A 19,672-nucleotide genomic window follows, 5' to 3' on the forward strand; every position below is an offset into this window, starting at 1 on the left:
GCTTTTGCGTGGACTATCATAAACTAAATGCTGTAACTTGCTCAGACAACTATCCAATGCCCCACATAGACGAGCTATTGGAGAAACTGGGACGTGCCCAGTTCATCTCTACCTTAGACTTAACCAAGGGGTACTGGCAAGTACTGCTAGATGAACCTGCCAAGGAAAAGTCAGCCTTCATCACCCATGCAGGGATGTATGAATTTAATGTGCTCCCTTTCAGGCTGCGAAATGCACCTGCCACCTTCCAAAAACTTGTAGATGGTCTCCTAGGGTTTCCAGGATGGAGTACCGCCTTACCAAACCTGGCGTTATCTCATGTTTGGGAGACGATGGCATAGTGCGATGAAAAGGTGTGGACAGAGGACCATGTGGCAGCTCTACAAATGTCCTGCATGGGGACGTGAGATACATAGGCAGCCGACGAGGCCTGAGCTCTCTTAGAATGCATCTTCACGATAGGCAGCAGGGGAATCCCTGCCAGGTTGTAACGTGTGTATGCACGACGTGATCCAGCGGGAAATTTGCTAGGTAGAAACTGGTTGCCCCTCATGTGTTCGGCCGATACAACGAAAAGTTGCAGGGATTTCCAGAATGGCCTGGTTTGCTCTAGGTAAAAGGCCAGCACCCTATGCCCATCTAGCATCTGTAGGCGTCGTTCCTCGTCAGAGGAATGGGGCTTGAGATAGAGTATCGGACGGAAAATGTCCTGATCCATACGAAAAATCGAGACCACCTTTGGCAGAAAAGCAGGGTGTGGGCAAAGCTGGACCTTATCCCTGTGGAAGACTGTATACGGGGGTTCTGAGGTTAGAGCCATAAGCTCTGAGACACGGCAGGCTGAGTTGATCGCCTTCCATGATAAGTGGGATCAGGAACACGTGGCCAAGGGTTCAAAAGGGGGACCTATGAAGTGGGAGAGCACTAGGTTCAGGTCCCATAGTGGGACCAGGGGCTTGGCGTAAGAGAGTGCCCGATCCAGTCCTTTAAAAAACCAGGATGTCATGTGATGGGAAAATACCGAGTGACCATGCACCGGAGGGTGGAAAGCCAAAATGACCGCTAAGTGTATCCTGACCGAGGTGGGAGCTAGCCCCTGGGTCCTAAGGGACAGGAGATAATCGAGAATGTGTTGGAGCAATGCAGATGATGGGGAAGTACCCCTTTCTCTCACCCACCTAGAGAACCTAGACCATTTGGCCAGGTAGGTCCGTCGTGTGGCCGCCTTTCTGCTTTCCAGCAGAACTTGCCTGTCATCCTCTGAACACCTCCCTTTCTCCTTGTCTAATCATGGAGCAGCCACGCTGTCAGATGAAGCGCGGTCAGGTTGGCATGGAGGAGGCATCCCCCCTCCTGGGAGAGGAGATCCGGCAGAAGCGGCAGCCTGCGCGGGGGGGGGGGGGGGATGCTAGAAGCTGCAGGAGGGTTCCATACCAATATTGCCAGGCCAAATCTGGGGCTATGAGGATAACCCTCAACCTGTCTGCCTTCACTTTTTGTAAGACCTTGCCTATCATGGGAAATAGTTGAAAGGCATAGAACAGGTGGCCCAACCACTGAATCAGGAACGCATCTGAGATCGCCCCCCTGCCCACCCTGGCTCTGGAGCAGAACTGGGGGCAGAGACGATTCTGCACAGTAGCAAAGAGATCTACCTGGGGAGCTCCCCACTCTCGGAAGAGATGCCGAGCGATCTCTCAGTGGAGTGACCACTCGTATTGATGGGAGAAAACCCTGATGAGGTGATCAGCTCGCATATTGCGAGTGTTGGGTAGGTGAAAAGCCCTCAGAGAGATATCATGGGCTATGCAGAATTCCCATAGGTCCAGAGCTTCCTGGTACAATGCCGAAGAACACGTGCCCCCGCCTGTTGATATAATACATCGTGGCCATATTGTCCGTGAGGACTCTGACCATCTTTCCCCACAGGTGTAGGCTGAAAGTTATGCATGCCAGGTGCACCGCCCTGAGTTCACTGATGTTTATGTGCAGGGACAATTCTGAGGTCGATCATCTGCCCTGGGTTTGGAAGCTCCCTGTATGGGCTCCTCATCCCAGGTCCAAGGTGGCCGACACCAGATCTAGTGAGAGAGGGGTCTCTCGGAAGGGAATCCCTTGTAACATGTTGCTCGGGAGGGACCACGATTGCAGGTTGGCCACTACATTGGGAGGTAACATGATCACCTTGTCCAGGTCATCCCTGGCCTGGGAATATTGGGAGGCCAGCCAGAGTTGGAGGGGCCTCATTCTGAGCCTGGCATGTCGCACCACAGAGGTGCATGCTGCCATGTGGCCTAAGATTTGAAGGCACACCCTTGCTGTCATCTCGGGGAAGGCTGTGACTAAAGCTATGAGACTTCTGAGTGCCTCAAACCTATCCCGGGTGAGAGAGAGGCCGTGGCCACCACGGAGTCTAACAGCGCTCCTATGAAGTGTATGCACTGAACTGGCACTAATGTGGACTTGTCCTCGTTCACCAATAGGCCTAGACTCTTGCAAGTGGCCAGCAGAAATTCCATCTGGGCCCGCACCTGGGACCAAGACTTGCCCTTGAGTAGCCAATCATCCAGGTAAGGGAAAATTTGCAGCCCGTTCCTGAGGTGGGCTGCCACTACCACCATGCATTTGGTAAAAACCCTGGAGGCCGTGGAGAGGCCAAAGGGAAGGACCGTAAACTAGTAGTGGTCCTGCCCTACCTGGAAGTGGAGGAAGGACCTGTGATCCTCAAAAATATAGATGTGGAAATATGCATACTGGAGGTCCAGGGCTGCGAACCAATTCCCTGGGTCTAGGGATGGAATAATAGAGGCCAGGGAAACCATATAGAACTTGTAATGGACCATAAATTGGTTGAGGTTCCGCAGGTCGAGGATGGGCTTGAGCCCGCCTTTTGCCTTTGGAATCAGGAAATACTGGGAATAAAACCCTCTGCCCTGGAATTCCCAAGGTACCTTCTCCACCGTGCTCAGGGTGACGTGGCGTGTCACCTCCTGGTCTAAAAGGAGGGCATGCTCTGGGTCCCCGGGGACCTCTAGGAGCTGGAGGAGGGCAGCGAAGCAAATTGCAACATGTAGCCCTTAGAAATGGTGCTGAGGACCCACTGGTCCGACATTATATGGGACCATTGCACTTGAAAGGCAGATAAATGGTTGCAGAACATAAAATCTTTATTAACTGGGGGGTTTCCCTGGCAACAGGCCCGGTGTCCCCCCACAAAGAATCAAAAGCGCTTCTTCCCCTTTGAGGGGTCAGGTCACAGGGCCGAGCGGGACTGGCGCTGGGACCTGTGTCTCTGCTCCCTCGGCCTCTTAGGTAAGGGCTCACATCTGCCTCTAGCTGGAGGGGCCAATGTCTGCGGCCTGGGTTTGTCCTTTGCTGGCGGGACATATAGGCCCAGATTCTGCAGGGTGGTGCAGGAGTCTTTCATGCCATGCAGACAGATGTCTGTCTGATCCGCAAACAGGTCTTTCCCGTCGAAGGGTAGCTCCTGCATGAGGGACTGGGACTCCGCGGACAGCCCCAATGCCCTGCACATGGAAATGGCCGAGGATATCAAACGGGCCGCTGTATCCACCATGTCCGAAGCCGCTTGAAGAGTTGCTTTCGCCCCCACCGCTCCTTCGTCAGCCAAGGCTCTGAACTCCCTCTTGTCCCTTTCCCAGAGAAGGGGTTCAAACTTTGGCAGGGACGCTCATAAGTTAAAATCATACTAGCTCAGTAGGGCTTGGTGATTTGCCACCTTGAGCTGGAAGCTCGCCAATGAATAAACCTTCCTGCCAAAGGTATCCAGTCTCCTGGTGTCTTTATCGTTGGGGGTGGGCGTAGGTTGACCATGCCTCTCTCGGTGGTGTACAGACTCCACCACCAGAGAGTTGTGTGACAGGTGCTGGCACAAAATACTTTCTCTCTGCCTTTTTAGAAATAGGTGTCAAGGAGATCGGGGTTCACCAAAGTGAAGTTGATATGTTGGCCACCCCCCGGTGGATAGGTAGGGCTGCACGGCCCAGCGCCGAGGAGGACAATACATTGAACAGGGTGTCCGATGGCTCCTCCATCTCCTGAGCCTGAAGCTGGAGATTCGAGGCCACCCGCTTAAGGAGCTCTTGGTGAGCCTTAAAAATCTTGCTGAAGGGCAGATGGTGGCACTGCTATGAATTTCTTCAGTACTGGTGAGGGGACTGGTTCTGCCCCCAGGGTGTCACGCAGTACCTGTGGTTCAACCCCCAAGTCCGAGCCCGGGTGCGGTGCTACTGGTTTGGTACCAGTTGACTTTTCCCAGTGCCGAGGCAGGGATGTAGAATGCACCTGTGATGCCCTGGCCACTGAATGGGGTCTCACCGGTGTAGGTAATTGGGGCCACGGTGCCCACTGACACCATTGCCCTTGCCAAGGTGCCCCTTGCCACTGATTTTCTTGGAGACCGAGCGGAGCCGCTTGATCGCGGCCTGGGGATGGGCGGCTGGGTGCCGAAGCTGAAGTTGCTGAGGAACACATGGTGCCATATGAGCGTTGGGAGCATCCACGGCCATGTTAGTGCCGACCTCGAGATTGAGACCTCAATGAAGATGTGTACCTGTCTGAGGTGCTGCTTCTAGATTCCCCCCAGCAACCATGGCTACGACGCCTGGGTGCCGATGATGGTCGAGGGGCATTCTGAGCATGACGTCTGTTGAAGCGAACACTTGAATCTGAGTGTCGGTGCCAATGGTGTCGAGATCTGCTCCTACAGCTTCAGTGGGAAGAGGAGCATCGACGCCTCTTGTCTTGGTGCCTGCAACCTCTGTGGGTAGTGGAGGACCCTCAAGACTCCCTCTCAGGCAAATCGGCCAACAGAGTGGAAGTCTGGTGTGGGCTCCAGGATGGCCCCTTGGAACAGGTAGGTATCACGTCCTTGGAATGGGGGCTATGCCGCACTGGGGAGAGTTGATGAGCTCCCAGCAGTGGCTTCCCTCAGGATCAGGGGCCCGCCTCAGGCGGCGCACCTGGCACCGGAAGGGCGAGGATGTCATGTGCTGCCTGTGCTGCCTCCGGCATCCTCAACACAGGAAAGGCACGTGCAGACAGGACCGGACTACTCCACTGAGCGTGAGTCGGAGGTCTGGTTCCTGAGGGGGATCATGGGCTGCCCAACTTGGGTCTGGCCTTACCACCATCCTTCTCTCAGTGCTGCTGAGTCTTCCCTTGCTTCTTGGCAGGGGAGCGGTGCCAACTGGTGGATGGAGCCTTGCTCTGCACTGATGACGCAGTGCCAGCACCGAGTCAGGTTGGCGTGCCAGTGCCGGAGCCAATGCCAACTCCTTTAGCAGGGCCCGGAGTCATATTTCTTTCCCGCTTCGTTGGAGACTTGAACGATCTGCAGATTTTACAGCGCTCACTTACATGAGTCTCGCCCAGATAGCAAAGACACACAGTGTGGGTTGCTTCTGGGCATAGAACTGTGACAGGAGTCACACGACTTGAAGCCTGGGGCATGGGGCATGCCCCAAGCCAGGCAACTAACTAGAAAAGCAATCTAGGAAGAAGAGTTGTACTACTAAGGCTAGAAGTGCTTCAGCAGAGCTGGAGCATGAAGTTCCGACTACCTTCACTGGCGGCAAGAAGGAACTGAGGGTGAGGGGAGTGCGCAGCTCCCCTTACAGCATGATATAGAGGTGCCACTCTAGGGGTCGCAGCGATGCTCCCCCACTGTGGGTACTGCTAAGGGAAAAACTTACAGCACTGGTGCACGTGGCGAGCACACACACCTACTGTGGAATACACATGAGCAATCACTTGAAGAAGATGCTCAAGTATCTGGCTGTCACCTGACCCAAAAGGACCAATAAGGGAACAAGATACTTTCAAATCAGGGCAGTCGTGCGTGCAGCTTTGGCTGGAGCAAGATCAAAGAAGCAAGCAATCCAACTCCTATAGTGTGAGTTAGTAAGTATTTAGCAAGGAAATATGTTAGATTTACTTTTATTTTGGCTTGTTAATTTTCTCTGTGCTGAGAGGGAGGGTATTCCTGGTTTTCTTTTTGTAACTTCAAAGTTTTGTCCAGAGGGAAACCCTCTGTGTTTTTAATCTGATTGCCTGCGAGATTATCTTCCATTCTAATCTTCCAGACGTGCTCCTTTCACCTTTTTTCTTTAAATTAAAATTTTTCTTTAAGAACCTAATTAATTTTTCATTGTTTTAAGATCCAAGAGTTTTGGGCTGTGTTAACCTGTACCAATTGGTAAGGATATTATTCTCAAGCCTCTCCAGGAAAGGGGGTGTAGGGGCTTGGGGGATTATTCTCAAGCCTGCCCATGAAAAGGTGTTTAGAGACTTGGACGGATATTTGGGGAAGGTAGGGCTCCAAGTGGCCCTCCCTAAATGGTTTGTTTGAATCACTTGGTGGTGGCAGCATTACCTAATGCAAGGTACAAGGATCCGCACCTTGGGAAGTGTTTATCCTAAGCTGGTAGAAATAAGATTAGGCGGTCTTTCATGTGGGTCCCCATGTCTGTACCCTACAGTTCAGAGTAGGGAGGGAACCGACACTACCGTAAAATGGATTTTTTTCATGGCCAGTTCATTAAAACTGCATTTTCACAAACATTTGATATCCCGTGCAACAAAACGATAACAGGTGTCATTGGTGTTTTGTTCATATTTCCTATTTGTGACAGTTCAAATGCATATTCCTTTTGATATTTTATAATAAACCTTTGGAAAGATTCGATTTTTCTTCCAGATCTGTAGGCAGCTTTTGCGCTTTGTCTCCTGATGAAGAGAGATCATGATGGTTCATGAAGCGAGGATACCACCCGCCGATGTGACAAACGCTGATGGCTTTACTGACTTGTATTTGTTGTCTTTCAACATTTGCAGAGCACGCAGACAATTTCCAGTTCTAGTGACAATGCACCCATTTTGTCGACATTCAACAACCCAATTATTGAGATCTTTCTCCAGCTCAGGAAATGAAGTGCACCTTGTTGGACATTTTTTCTCACTTCTTGGCATGTCTTTTAGTGTTGTTTTATTTTTTCACCATTCTCTTACTTGCTTTTCATTGATACAGAATTCACAAGCAGTGGCGCAATTGTTTGCTTCTGCATATTCAACAACTTTAAATTTGAGCGCTGCATGATAAGACTTTTCTTTTGATTTCACCGTTGTTCTTTTTAAATACTAGTATGAAAATAGATTATTATTATTGTAGTTATAGATTTTGTAGAACTTTATATAGGAATGTCACCTGCTTTATCACTGTCAAATTATGATTATTCTTTATTTATTTCAAAGCAGCCCTGGAGATTAGCATGTCTGAAAAGGGGGGTAGCTCAGTGGTTTGAGCATTGGCCTGCTAAACCCCAGGTTGTGAGTTCAATCCTTGCAGGGCCATTTAGGGATCTGGGGCAAAAATCTGTCTGGGGATTGGTCCTACTTTGAGCAGGGGGTTGGACTAGATAGCCTCCTGAGGTCCCTTCCAACCTTGATATTTTACGATAATAGGCTATTTCAATTTTTTTAGAGATTCCATCGATTCTGCACGTTATATTTTTATATTGGCTCGAGACTTATGGAGTCTATTTCAAGCCAATCTAGTCCATTAAACAAAGCCTTTGCAACTTTAAAAGGCTGCTGTGCTGACATCAATAAATGAGTCCGCAAACTTTGGCTCCCGGCCTGTCGGGGTAAGCTGCTGGTGGGATGTTTTGTTTACTTGGAGCGTCTGCAGGCATGGAGCCCCTCAGTTCCCTGTGGCTGCAGTTCGCCGTTCCCAGCCAATGGGAGCTGAGGGGCTCCATGACTGCAGATGCTCCAAGTAAACAAAACCACGTATTAGATATTCAATTCAATGAGTCCATAGAGTTTAAAATAATCAAATTTTGGTGTAGACCTGTTTATAAGCCAACCCCCCTCTCTTTGATGCATCACTTTTTTACCAAAAATATTCATCTTATGAATGAGTATATATGGTAAGTGCTGTGCATTTGTACTGCACCTCTTGTCTATAGAGCTTTACAAAGGTTAGCAAGTGTCTTAATTACATTTTACATAGGGGGAAACTAAGGCACAAAGAATGCCTGAATTTTGAGAAGAGTCCCAATTTGAGCTGCATAAGTTGAGACACTTTGCTCCTGATTTTCAAGAGAGTGTTTGGCAAGTCAAAAACAGAACCCAAGTCTCCAGACCACAAATTCTCCGCTCTAATCACTAGCCTCTGGTTGCCTCTCCACCATTAATGGAGGATGGTGTGGTGTTGCTCTGAAGGATTATAGAGCCCAAGTTGTTCTAAGCAGTCATTCTTACCTGGGTGCTTTAGAGGGATGATGACCTTTCATGGTTACAGAAAAGACTCAAAAGCCTCCTGACCTACCTATAAGCAATCAGCAGGTTTTCATGCCTCTTGACAAGGTTCTGCATGCGCTTCTTGTAACTACGCACAGCTCCAGCCAGCTGCTCCTCCCGAGATTTATGGGCGGCCCGGATGTCCTTCAGCATGCCATCCACAAAGCGCTTCATGTAAGCATGGTCTGCTGGTACTGTGTTAGGCCCCTTAGAAGCATTTGATTTGCTGTCCATATATTCCTTTAAACACAGAGAAGGAAATCAGCTCAAGCAGACTGCTGGACACCGAATGGCTGTTTTCTAAGACACTCAAATAATGTATTAGGATGGCTACTCCCTGTCCTGCATGGAGGTACACAGGAGAGCACATCATCATCAAAATGCTTAACATTTACAGCACTTTCCAGTTAGTAAGTGCAGTACAAACTAACTAGCATCCAGCAAGTAGGGAAAATGAGGCACAGAGACATTAATGCCTTGGAAACACAGTCAGTGGCAGAGGTGGGAGTGCTGGCTTCTATTCCTCTGCTCACTCCATTAGGCTACACTATCTTTGACTCTTTGTTTGTTCAGAAAATTACAGAGCTCTTATTAGAAACGGAAGTGTTCTTCTTAGCAAAGGTTCCCTTCAGTTGTTCTCTTGATCCATCACCACACTGTGATCTCTTGGAGCTGTTGGCAAAGACTCTGTACTGCTACCTAGGGTGGAAAGACTAGCAGATTTCTTCCAAGATATGGCCAATTTTTCTCAATGAACTGTCCTGCAGAATGTACTCAGGGATCAGTGTAGGTCCTATGCCATGAAGTTTGACACTTCTGCAATGCTGTGAGTCCTCAGTGATTCTCTGCAAGACTGGTTGCATGCCAGAGAAGTGAATTCCCATAATAACCTTAGGCCACTCATGTTACAAGATTCTGTGATACAGCAGGAAAGGTGAAGGGGTCATGGATCATGCAGGGTGTCAGTGGTTCTTCCCGGAGGAACAAAAGGAGGATTCTTTTACCACAGACCATGGAGTCAGCACATTGTGAAACCAAAAGTGGCCTGCTGAGAGAGACTTCCAGGGTACTGGGTTTAGAAACCAATTGAAAAGTAGCCATAATAAATAAAATGAACGTGCAATTAAAATAACGTGACAGAGAAAGACATGGCAGAGACTCGGTGATTGTTCTGGGCTGTCACATGGGAAATCTGGGGCAGGGAATGATTTGGGTACTCCTGCCCCCAGACTCATGGGCTGCAATCAGAACACATGCAATGTACAGTTAGACTTTCATAAAGAGGGGGCAGCCACCAGACAGAGTGGTATTACTGCACTGCATGTTCCACTAGCCTGCAGGTCAAAGAGGGAAACAGCAGTGGTTTGAGAGCAGTGGGCCGTATCCAAACTCAAATGTCTGCCCTGTAAAACTAGAAGGAATAACTAAACCCGAAGAAAGGAAATGCAGATGCCCATACATGGCAGGGATCCTCACCGCCAGGTCCTTGATGTACTGAGTAAGACGACAGCGATATTCCTCATTCAGTTCCTTCAGCTGAAGTTGCAGTTGGGAATTCTCAACCTCCACCTCTTTGAGCTGGCTCTGAGAGGTAAGCAGAACCTACAGCACAGGAAGCATACAGTCACCCCAAGGAATCAGGCTCTTCCCTGAGCCTTCTATTGGCCAGTTGAGCTTTAATCACTAGTATTCATTAGGAAACGAAAGGTTAACTCAGAAACTTTACTTTCAGACAGTCCACTTCCCCAGGAAAGGGGCACTATTCAAAAGCAGGGCAAAAGGGACCACAAGAGACAGTTCATAAGGGGCAGAGAGGGAGGGAAGATTCTGTTATCATCTAAGAACAGCCCAAGAAATGTTTACTGCACATATTTCTATGCTGCCCATCCCCTAAAGAATCTGGGCACCAAATGCGCACTTCATTGGCACCTTCCCTCTTCTGATCTCAAAACACTTTACAAGCATTGTGGAATGAAGCCTCAGAACCTTGTGAGGGAGGAAATTCTTATTGCCTCTATTTTATAGATAGGGAAACTGAGGCACAGAGCTGTTCAATAACTAAGAATTGGACTAAGACTCAGTAACTCATTTACATAGCCCCTTAGTATTGAAGAACGGAATCTTCCAGGTACTAAGGGGGTTCATTTATCCAGAGGAACTGGCAGTTTCTGGCTTCCTAGAGACAGAAGCACAAAACTTGACACATCCATGAAGGATGAGCTGGCCCTGTTCCATAGTGCTACACAAATGTGCTGAACACAGGCGTTTCTCCTTGATATAGTCTGACCCTATTATCAGAAACAGAAGTCGAGATTGATCAAGTCCCCCTGCAGAATGAGATGCTGACAAGACTTCATGGAAGGGAGACATCCAGATCACAGCCTCACTCATCTTGCTACTGGCGCCAAGTTGCTAGTGTATGGTGCTGTACAACCAAAGAAGCAGCTGACAATCTAGGTGAGTCACAGTGTCAGAGGATGGGTCCTAGGGATCTTACCACTGATTGTTCCACCAGTTTGTGCTGAGTATTGCGAATCACTCTCTTGGACTGTTGCAGCTCCTTCCCCATTGCCTCCCTGCATACACAGAACAGGGTACATGTTTACTTTAATCACCGAGGTGCTCATTCATCAATGGCTGCTCCATTGGCCCAGAATACTGTCCAGGCCATTTGGCACACTGTAGTACTTAAGGCAAGGAACCAATAGAATTGATTAGAGCCATAAAAAGCATAGACAGGAGCTATGCACCTGTCCTACCCCACAAAACATGCAACTTTGCCAATTTATGTCCTCAAGGCTGAGCAGCCCAAACAAGTCTGATATTCAGGTACAGGTATCTCCTAAGTAGATAGTGCCAACTGTGGACTACTGTATGCTAGGCTAAGACCATAAAACTCAGTTCACTTGAAACCAAAGGCAAATTTCATCCCAAGCCTGTTAATGTGAAAGGGACAGCAAACCCCCTCTAGAACCAGCCTTTCCCCTAGCATGGGCTGAGCTCCTCAGTCTCTGCCTATTGATGGAAGGAAGAATTATCATACACTCAAGACACAGGGAATCAGGAGACCTGGGCTCAGTTCATGCTCTGCCACAGACTCTCTGTGTAATCCTGGACATGTCAGTTAGGCTCCAATTTTCAAAGGGGCATCAGGGATTTAGGGACCCAAATCCCACTTCCCACTTCAATAGGAGACAGGCACCTAGAAGCCACAGGGCCCCTTGAGACTCCTAGGCTTTATCTCTGTGCTTCTGGTCTCTAGTTGTAAAATGGGGATGCTATTCAATTTGTTCATGTTGGTGAGGCTGAGATATTCCAGTGCGCGGGGCCAGGCAGACAACTGTACTAGGGGGTGGGATGGCCTCAAACACTCACACCCTCTGTTCCAGCTTCTGTTGCTGAGAGTCGTACGTTTGCTTCATCTTTTCAATCTCAGCTTTTAGGTGATCCTGGTTTCCAAGCAACTAAAAGACAAGAATGAATGGGAAGATGAAAGGCATCGTGCAGCGAGAATGACGGAACTGCAGAGAAAGCTCACTGAGAATGAGAAAAAATTATCAGTTACTTAACGGATTGCCACTCGCTGGGAAGATGTGTGCTAACGGGGGCGAAATGAAATGCAGGGAAAAGGGCAGACTGAATAGGGAGCAGCTAATACACTACAATACAGCTAATACAATAGGAAGGTTGTGTTAAATCTATCCTGGTTGCATAGGTGTCATCACACTAAGAGTGGAATCACACTGAGATGTGGATAGGAGGGTCAGTTTACCATGAGAAACGGAATGGTGGGTATTGAAGCACTAGTCAATATCACACAAATGACGATGCAACTGAGGCAAGAGGCTATTCCAGCCCATCACCCCACCTCCAGGGGGCCATCTGTGTCCCTAGCAGAACTCTCAAGAGCCACCTCATTCACACCATCCATTCAGCGAAGGAATGAAGGCTAATGCTTCCTTAACTAGCCAAAGAGTTCACTGTTTAGCAATTTGAGACATCAGCAGAATACATTGCTGATGTAAGCAGGCATAGTTCACTTGACTTCAGTGATTTCTATGCTCTTTTTTCTCCAGTGGGATACTATGTGGATTGATTGTGCAGCTGTCCCAGTGCTGGGGGCAAGAGAATGGGATGGAGGTTTGAACCCAAGTCTCCTGCACAGCAGTGCAGAGGTGCTACCACTGCGCCAACTCTTCTGTGAGATTATGGTGAACACGCACATAGCAGGTAACACAGACCCACTTCCTTTAAAACTCTTGTCTATATCTGCCCAATGAAAATGGCTGAGGGAAGCTCCAGTCGCAGCCTCTCCTTGCAGAAGTCACTGTATAAAACAATGCAGATCCAGTTTTCTAACAAACAACCTGAAGAGAGAGTACATGCCATTTCATAACTATACAGCACTCAAGAAACTAGGTGTAGGCCAGGGGTCTCAAACTCAAAATGACCATGAGGGCCACATGAGGACTAGTACATTGGCCCGAGGGCTGCACTACTGACACCTCCCTCAGCCCTGCCCCCACTCCACCCCTTCCATGAGGTCCCACCCCTGCCCCACCTCTTCCCACTCCTTCCCTGCCCCCATTCCAGCCCCTTTCCCAAAATGCCCACCCTAACTCTGCTCCCTTCCTGCCCCCAGGGAGTGCAGGAGGGGTCTGGGATGCAGGAGGGATGAAGGGTGCAGCAGGGGGTCGAGGTGCAGGAGGGGTGCAGCAAGGGGCTTGGGCAGGGAGTTCGGGTGTGAGGTGCAGGAGGGGTAAGGCAGGGGGCTCAGGGCAGGGGGTTCGACTGCAAGAGGGGTTTGGGGGGCAGGCTCTGGCCTGGCACGCATCGGGGCAGGGCAGGCTCCTGGCCTGCCTGCCCTGCCCCTGTGCCACTCCAGGAAGCGGTTGGAACGTGGGGGAGAGGAGAGGAGCAGGAGTGTGTGTTGCTGTTGCTTCAGGCACTGCCCCCAGCATCTCCCATTAGCCAGGAACAGGGAACTGCCAATGAGAGCTGCTGGGGTCGGTGCCTGAAGCAACATCAACACACACCCCTGCTCCTCTCCTTCCCCAGGTTCTGTCCGCTTCCCGGAGTGGCGTGGGGGCAGGGCAGGCAGGCAGGGAGCCTACCCTGCCCCCGGTGCACGTTGGACCGGAGCTGCTCTAGGTAAATGCTGGGGGAGGGTGGGAAGGCCACGAGGAGCTTGTGGGACACAGAAGATAACCTCGCGGGCTGCGTGTTTGAGACCCCTGTTGTAGGCAATTCTCCAAATTCAGTTTGACAGATGTTTTGCATGGGGGAAGGGTGAGCAGGGAGGATGAACCCCACACAATAAATAATCACAAAAGTATACAGCTCAGATACACATGCAGTGTTCCACACTCACATGTCTCTCCAGTTTTCGACGTTCGTGTTCAGAGGCAACTATATCTTCCGGCTGATTTCAAAAAACAGAACAGGGCAGTGGTCATATTCTGATCTCTTGGCGAAAGCAAGGACAACAGACAAGTCCATACCTTCACTTTCCGGGCAGAGAGGCGGTGGACCACAGCCCGCACCCTTTCCAGCTCGGCCGAGGTTTCATTGGCCAGTGCTTGGGACGGGGAGTAGTTACTCCATGACTGAGGAAGGGAGCTCCTGGTGTTGACCAGGTTTAGCAGCTCTATGCTCAGCTCTTCATTCTTAGCAACCTGCAAATTAAAACAAGATGGGAACTGTTTCATTTCTTAAGCTTTCCCCTCTCCAGCTCTTAGTGTATATTATTCAGCATGCACATGCAGTTATTTATATACACAAAGCATTCATTTTTATCCCTTTGGATGCAGATTTTTTCTCTTACGTGTCTGAATATGGTGGCGAACTATTTAATTCTCATGAAAAGGCAGGGCTGGTACCATTAACTAGAACCAGCTAGAGAAAGCACAGGTGTTGCCGTGTGATTTTTTTCCTTACACAGCTCTGCCAATGTCCCTTAATTCTCCCCTGCAGCATCCATGCTATTCCAGTTCTGGAGCCCTCACACAGCTCTGCCAGTGCACCTCATTCAGGACTTGCAGATCCTCCTGCTAATCCTCTCCCCTGCCCCCTCAGCTCTGCCAATGCCCCTCACTCCTGACCTGCAGTGTCCCTTACTATTCCAGTCCTGGACTTTTCCTGACCAAATTGAATGGTGTTACAAAAAATGGACAGATATCGCCTAGGAACTAGGCTGATGCCACCTAAGTCATTTCATTTTTGATCTTTATTATAGCTGAACACAGACCTCCAGAAGTAGATTAACCCACAGCACCACCTAGCCATTCAGATTCAACGCAGTGCCAGTAGGAAGTTGACACATTTTGGAAGGATAAAAAGCATCTCAACTAGAAAGGCTCAGTTACAGGGGATCTGGAGTGAATATTGAGGGAATTCATGTCTCCAGGGAGGATTAAATAACAAAACTTTGATGGGGTTTTTGACTGGGGACAAGATTGAGTAATTGTTACCAATTCGCTGAATCCTGGAGGATGTGACGCTTTGGTAACCTTAGTCATCCATTTCAATAATGAGTAATCAAAAGATAGCATAGGGTGGGCTGAGGCAGTGATGGGAGGAGAAAAGAGAAACTGACAAACAGATGAGAGATACAGCTGTAAAAGCTGACAGGAGCTCCCATGAAAAAGAAAGACTACATGAGATCTTGCTTTATGTGGATAGCTACAGAGAGATAGGACCAAGATTTGCATAGGGCTATTTTGAGGAAGTTGCACAACCTCCCAATGTCCCTGAAGAACCCCACAGCACCCTCCGGTAAATCAGAAGAAATGTTGTATTGATTTAGATGGAATATATGGGCCAAAGGTGTTAACGCAGTCACTGTCCAACATTAAATGGTGTTAAACAAGATCTGGGTTTGGTATACAGAGATTTCAGCCTGCTTAGTACTATGGCAAAACGCATCATTAAAATTTTTTTTAACCTTTTGTTAAAGACAAAGAAAAGAAGGAAAAAGAGGTAGAGGGTTTGAAATGTAAAGTATGAAATAAGATGTTCATCGTAACAACATCCCCGTTCTCTTTACCACAGATTAACTGACTTGAAAGAGGATTTACAACAAATTTGCTAACAGCCTCAAAAATGACTGACTGACCTCTTAGAGGACGGTCTTCTCCAAAAGGGCTGTATGGCTAAAAAGGCCAGTCCAGCCTATCTCATTTGCCTTGGACAGACACAGAGCAATTTGTGAATAGAAAACACAGAATTGTTTTCATAATGCTTTGGAGACTCTCTCTATTATTTACAAGAGCTCACAGAGATGGTTTTGGGCCAAGCAGCCATGACAACACACTGGCAAGTTCACAGACAGCTCATAATTAGATGTGTGTCGGAGACTCATTGTGTCCTGAGAAGATCACTGTGCAGGGCCGGTGCTTCCATTTAGGTGGCCTAGGCAATTGCCTAGGGCACCAGGATTATTGGTGGGCGGCATTTTGCAGGAGGGGGCGGCAGGCGGCTCTGGTGGACCTACCGCAGTCGTGCCTGCGGAGGGTCCCCTGGTCCGCGGCTCTGGCGGAGCTGCCGCAGTTGTGCCTGCGGAGGGTTTGCTGCTTGCGCGGCTCCGGTGGACCTCCCACAGGCATGACTGTGGCAGCTCCACCGGAGCCGCGGGACCAGCGTGCGGGGCGGCGAAATTGCCATGTGCCTAGGGCGCTAAAACCCCTAGCGCCGGTCCTGCCACTGTGGGTTTTGAACCTGAGGTTCCTTTTGAAAAATCTGTACTGAAAAAATAATGAGCAAAAGCCCACATTGTGACTAGTCCCAACTAGCTAATTCAAAATCACTTGCTTCCAGCAGTGAGTCCAGTGGTTAAAGCAGGGGACAGGAAGCAAGAGACTACTGGTGAAATCTTGGCCCCATTGACTTCAATGAAACCAGGATTTCACCCTAGATTTCTAATCCTGACTCTCCCACTGCCTTGTTGTGTGACTTTGGGCAAATCACTTAATCTCTGTACTTCTATTTCCATAACTGTAAAATGGGCCTACTGACACTTACCTGCCTCTGTAAAGTGCTCTTAGATCATTGGCTGAGTATACTAAGTATTATTACTATACCATTAAAACTATGATTTAAATTTTAAAGGGACGTGTCAACTTGAAAATCACATTTCCACCTGAAAATTGCATACCTCCCATGGGTAAAAGAAACTAAGATTAGTCAAAGTACCCTAAAAACCCCCTCTCCATTTGTTCAGTATGTTTATTCTGACAATATTTTATGTGTCGTTCCACTACAGTTTCACTGTTTTGTTTATGGTCCATTACACATCCTGGTTCATGCACTAACAAATAAGGCTGTTCTGCGAGGAGCTCACATTCGTGCTCTTTCCCAGGCCCTACAGGAGGATGTTCTCCAGCAACAGCAAAGTAGAAATTGAAGAGACAGCAGGCAGGCATGTTCACAGAGGAGGAGGAGGGCAGCATCGGTGAGAGCAAAGCCTGCGTTGTGAGGAAAACTCAGCAGGTTAGCAGGTCTCACTCACCTCCTGTTCATGTTCTTTGCCCAGGGCCATATAATTGCTTTTCAGAATGATGTATTCATCAGCCAGCTCCTTGCGATTGGTCTCCACAGTGTGCAGGCGTTCCTGTAGGGCATCATGTTCCCCAGTGACCTTCTCATCATGGAGCTCCAACTCCAGAATACGGTTCTCCAGGGTCAGGATCTACAGTGTGCAGGAGGCACAATTAGACTCTACAACAGGAACTGGGTGGGGCAGTGTAACATTCCTAGGTTTTCACTTGGCAAAACAGGTTCTCATCAGGCTTAGCACACAAGTGACAAGTCTGGGAGTACATTTCAATGCTTATGCAAGTGAAGGGAGAATGACAGCTCTAGCAAGAGTCAGGAACAAACTGTGGGTATTAAGTGCACACCAAAGATTCTAGATTCTAGCCCTAGAATCAGTGTATCTGACAGAGGATGAGTATGAAGAGCAGCAAAGATGGGCTAATGCATAAGAATGTAATGCAGTATTTTACTGCCACATACCATATTTTTCAGTTCAAAGTTCTCTGCCTCATACTGCTCTCTCATTTTGTTTGTCTCCATCTGGAGATCAATGAGGTCCTTAGAAATCTATAAGAGACACAAATGAGACTGCACTGTAATCTCGGGTACAGAAATCCGCAACAGGAAATTCCAGTTTCCTGAAATAAGGGCTTACAGGACATAAGTGAGGTTTCAGGGACAATGAGAGGTAAGATTTTTTTCAAAAAGTTACTTTTGAAATCGGAGATTTTTTACCCTGTAGAATCTGTTCAAGAGACTCTGTGACTCCCCCTTCACTGTGAAGGTGGTATATGCCTGTTCCAGTTTGCCAGGGTAACGCCAGACTAGCCAGCCTGACAAGGTTTATGAAAAAGAGAAGCCCTCGCATTTATGTTTTCAATCTATGGGCCAAATCCTACAGTCTTTATTCAGTCCTCACTCAGATAAATGTCCCACCGAAAACAATGGGAGTTCTGCCTGAACAGTGACTGAATTGGGACTAAGGATTTGGCCAAGAGAAAGCAGGCTAGCCTCCAGGAGTAGTGGTCTAGAGCCTCAGTTGAAGTTCAGGGACTGCCGTTGAGGCCAACACTTCAGTGTTACTGATTATGCCAACAGGTGTAGACCAAAAATATAAGCACAAAAGAGATCTGCAAGCAGACATGCCTCTTGTGATCTGAGCACCAGCTTATTATACAGGCACTGACCACAGCTCCATAGGTAAAGCTGAGAAGAGTTTTGCACCTTAATATTAAAATATGCTGATGCTGAGACACATCAGCTGAGAACTGTGGAGACACCCAAGACCGGATACCCTTATAACCCCAAAGAGGAAGAGCATAAATGGCAAGTTAAAACACTGAAATTAAGTGATCACATTTTGAGACGTCTCTGCCTTTTCCAGAAGGAAGTGATGTGGAATAGTGGCTATCTGGAAGCTGACATAATGCACCAGTCCTAGACTTCCCCAGCAGAAGTAACTAGAAGGAATAAAGTAGAGTAGCCCTGGCTGTTGGGGAGTGCACATGTTTTTATAGACCGTCAGGGAGAATATCTTTACATTTCCCCAAGGATTCTACATACCCATATATTTCTGGGCTCAGTGGGGTTCAACAGCTCAAGCATCTCCAGCTCCCAAGGTGCATGCATTACCTTAAGTTTCTCCTCCTCACTGAAAACCAATCTGGATGACAAGTCCGTTTTGGAACCAACCAGCTTCCCCATCTTCTCCTGCAGTTCTCCAAGCTTTGTGTACAGTCTTTCGTTCCTATCCTGCAGCTGCACCTGGGTACACAAAACAACTCCAGTGACTCCCTATGCTGAGCAGAGTCAAGATCTTCTCCCCTCTGCACAGCACTGCACAGATAGGCAGGCTGAGGGAAGGGAAGAACAAACCACTTACATGATGAGAAAACACAGCTTTCTGCATATAGTGGCTTTAACAGATTGGAAAGGGGGTTGTCAGTTGCCATCTTCATCCTGAGATTAGCATCAAGTTTTCAAAATACCTGACTCAGTATGCAGGAAAGGCACTGAAGACAAAATTTGCATTTCACACTTACATTTTCATTGGTGAGACACTGGACCTGTTCTTGGAGGGTGCTTATGTTCTCACTCTCCATGGCACTCCTAAGATCCATGTGTTCATACAGTCAGTGCTGAAGGACCAAGATCCTTGCCCAGTACTGAGTAAGCAATGACTGAGGATCAAAGAAAGAACCAGAGATGGGATTTTGGTGACAAAAATCTTTATCTGCCAATAGGTCTTTCCTCTATGGATAGCATACACAGGGTTGCTATAAACTCAGGTTGCTAGAGGGTGTGGTTTTCATTTTGTTTATGAGGTGGAACAAATGACTACACCTGCTCCTAGGAACTGCCAAAGAGGAAGCAACTAATGACACATCCAGTCTGGCATCCTGATTGCTCCCATGGCATATACTAGAGGTTTCAAAGGAAAGCTCAGCAGGTCCCCCTCTTTGTTTGTATAAGGGTCTCAGTAAACATCTCACTTGTATCTTTATTGTATTTTTCCCATATTCTTCCTATCTGATCATATTCTTTTAAATAACTAAATGTTCCTTGTCAGATCATTGTAACCCTCCTGTTCTGGGCAGGATACTGCAATAAGACAGCAATCAATACATGCAACAGAGACATGGGTTGGTCTGCTTCAGTCTCAGGAAGTGGTTTCACTCACAGACATATCCTAGAAGGATGACATTCCTGAACTGTAGAATCTGGGATGAAGTCAGTGTCAAGAGGAACTCTGCCTGCACCTTTCCAGAATCAGTGGAACACAAGGAAGTTATTCTGTACTGAGATTTCTCTGATCTGG

At 48.2% G+C, this 19,672-nt stretch overlaps 1 protein-coding gene across 3 annotated transcripts in view; it reads right to left on the reverse strand.

The window, feature by feature from the left end:
• Positions 1–19,215, reverse strand: part of CCDC78 (coiled-coil domain containing 78) — a 56,740-nt gene extending 37,525 nt beyond the window's left edge. Inside the window, exons 1-10 of one of the 3 annotated variants that reach the window (XM_075069315.1) lie at positions 18,897–19,213; positions 18,487–18,618; positions 17,335–17,421; positions 16,829–17,008; positions 13,824–13,997; positions 13,694–13,744; positions 11,698–11,786; positions 10,820–10,898; positions 9,799–9,924; positions 8,351–8,562 (exon numbers count right to left, since the gene is read on the reverse strand). In XM_075069315.1, coding sequence (XP_074925416.1) covers positions 8,351–8,562; positions 9,799–9,924; positions 10,820–10,898; positions 11,698–11,786; positions 13,694–13,744; positions 13,824–13,997; positions 16,829–17,008; positions 17,335–17,421; positions 18,487–18,618; positions 18,897–18,974 — 1,208 coding nt within the window. In that variant the 5' untranslated portion in view covers positions 18,975–19,213. Of the gene's footprint in view, positions 1–8,350; positions 8,563–9,798; positions 9,925–10,819; positions 10,899–11,697; positions 11,787–13,693; positions 13,745–13,823; positions 13,998–16,828; positions 17,009–17,334; positions 17,422–18,486; positions 18,619–18,736; positions 18,873–18,896 lie in introns of those variants that run through there. The other 2 variants (XM_075069316.1, XM_075069317.1) reach the window with 2 other exon arrangements.
• Positions 19,216–19,672: the final 457 nt, after the last annotated feature.

This window comes from Chelonoidis abingdonii, chromosome 9 (assembly GCF_003597395.2).
Source record: "Chelonoidis abingdonii isolate Lonesome George chromosome 9, CheloAbing_2.0, whole genome shotgun sequence".
Lineage (NCBI taxonomy): Eukaryota > Metazoa > Chordata > Testudines > Testudinidae > Chelonoidis > Chelonoidis abingdonii.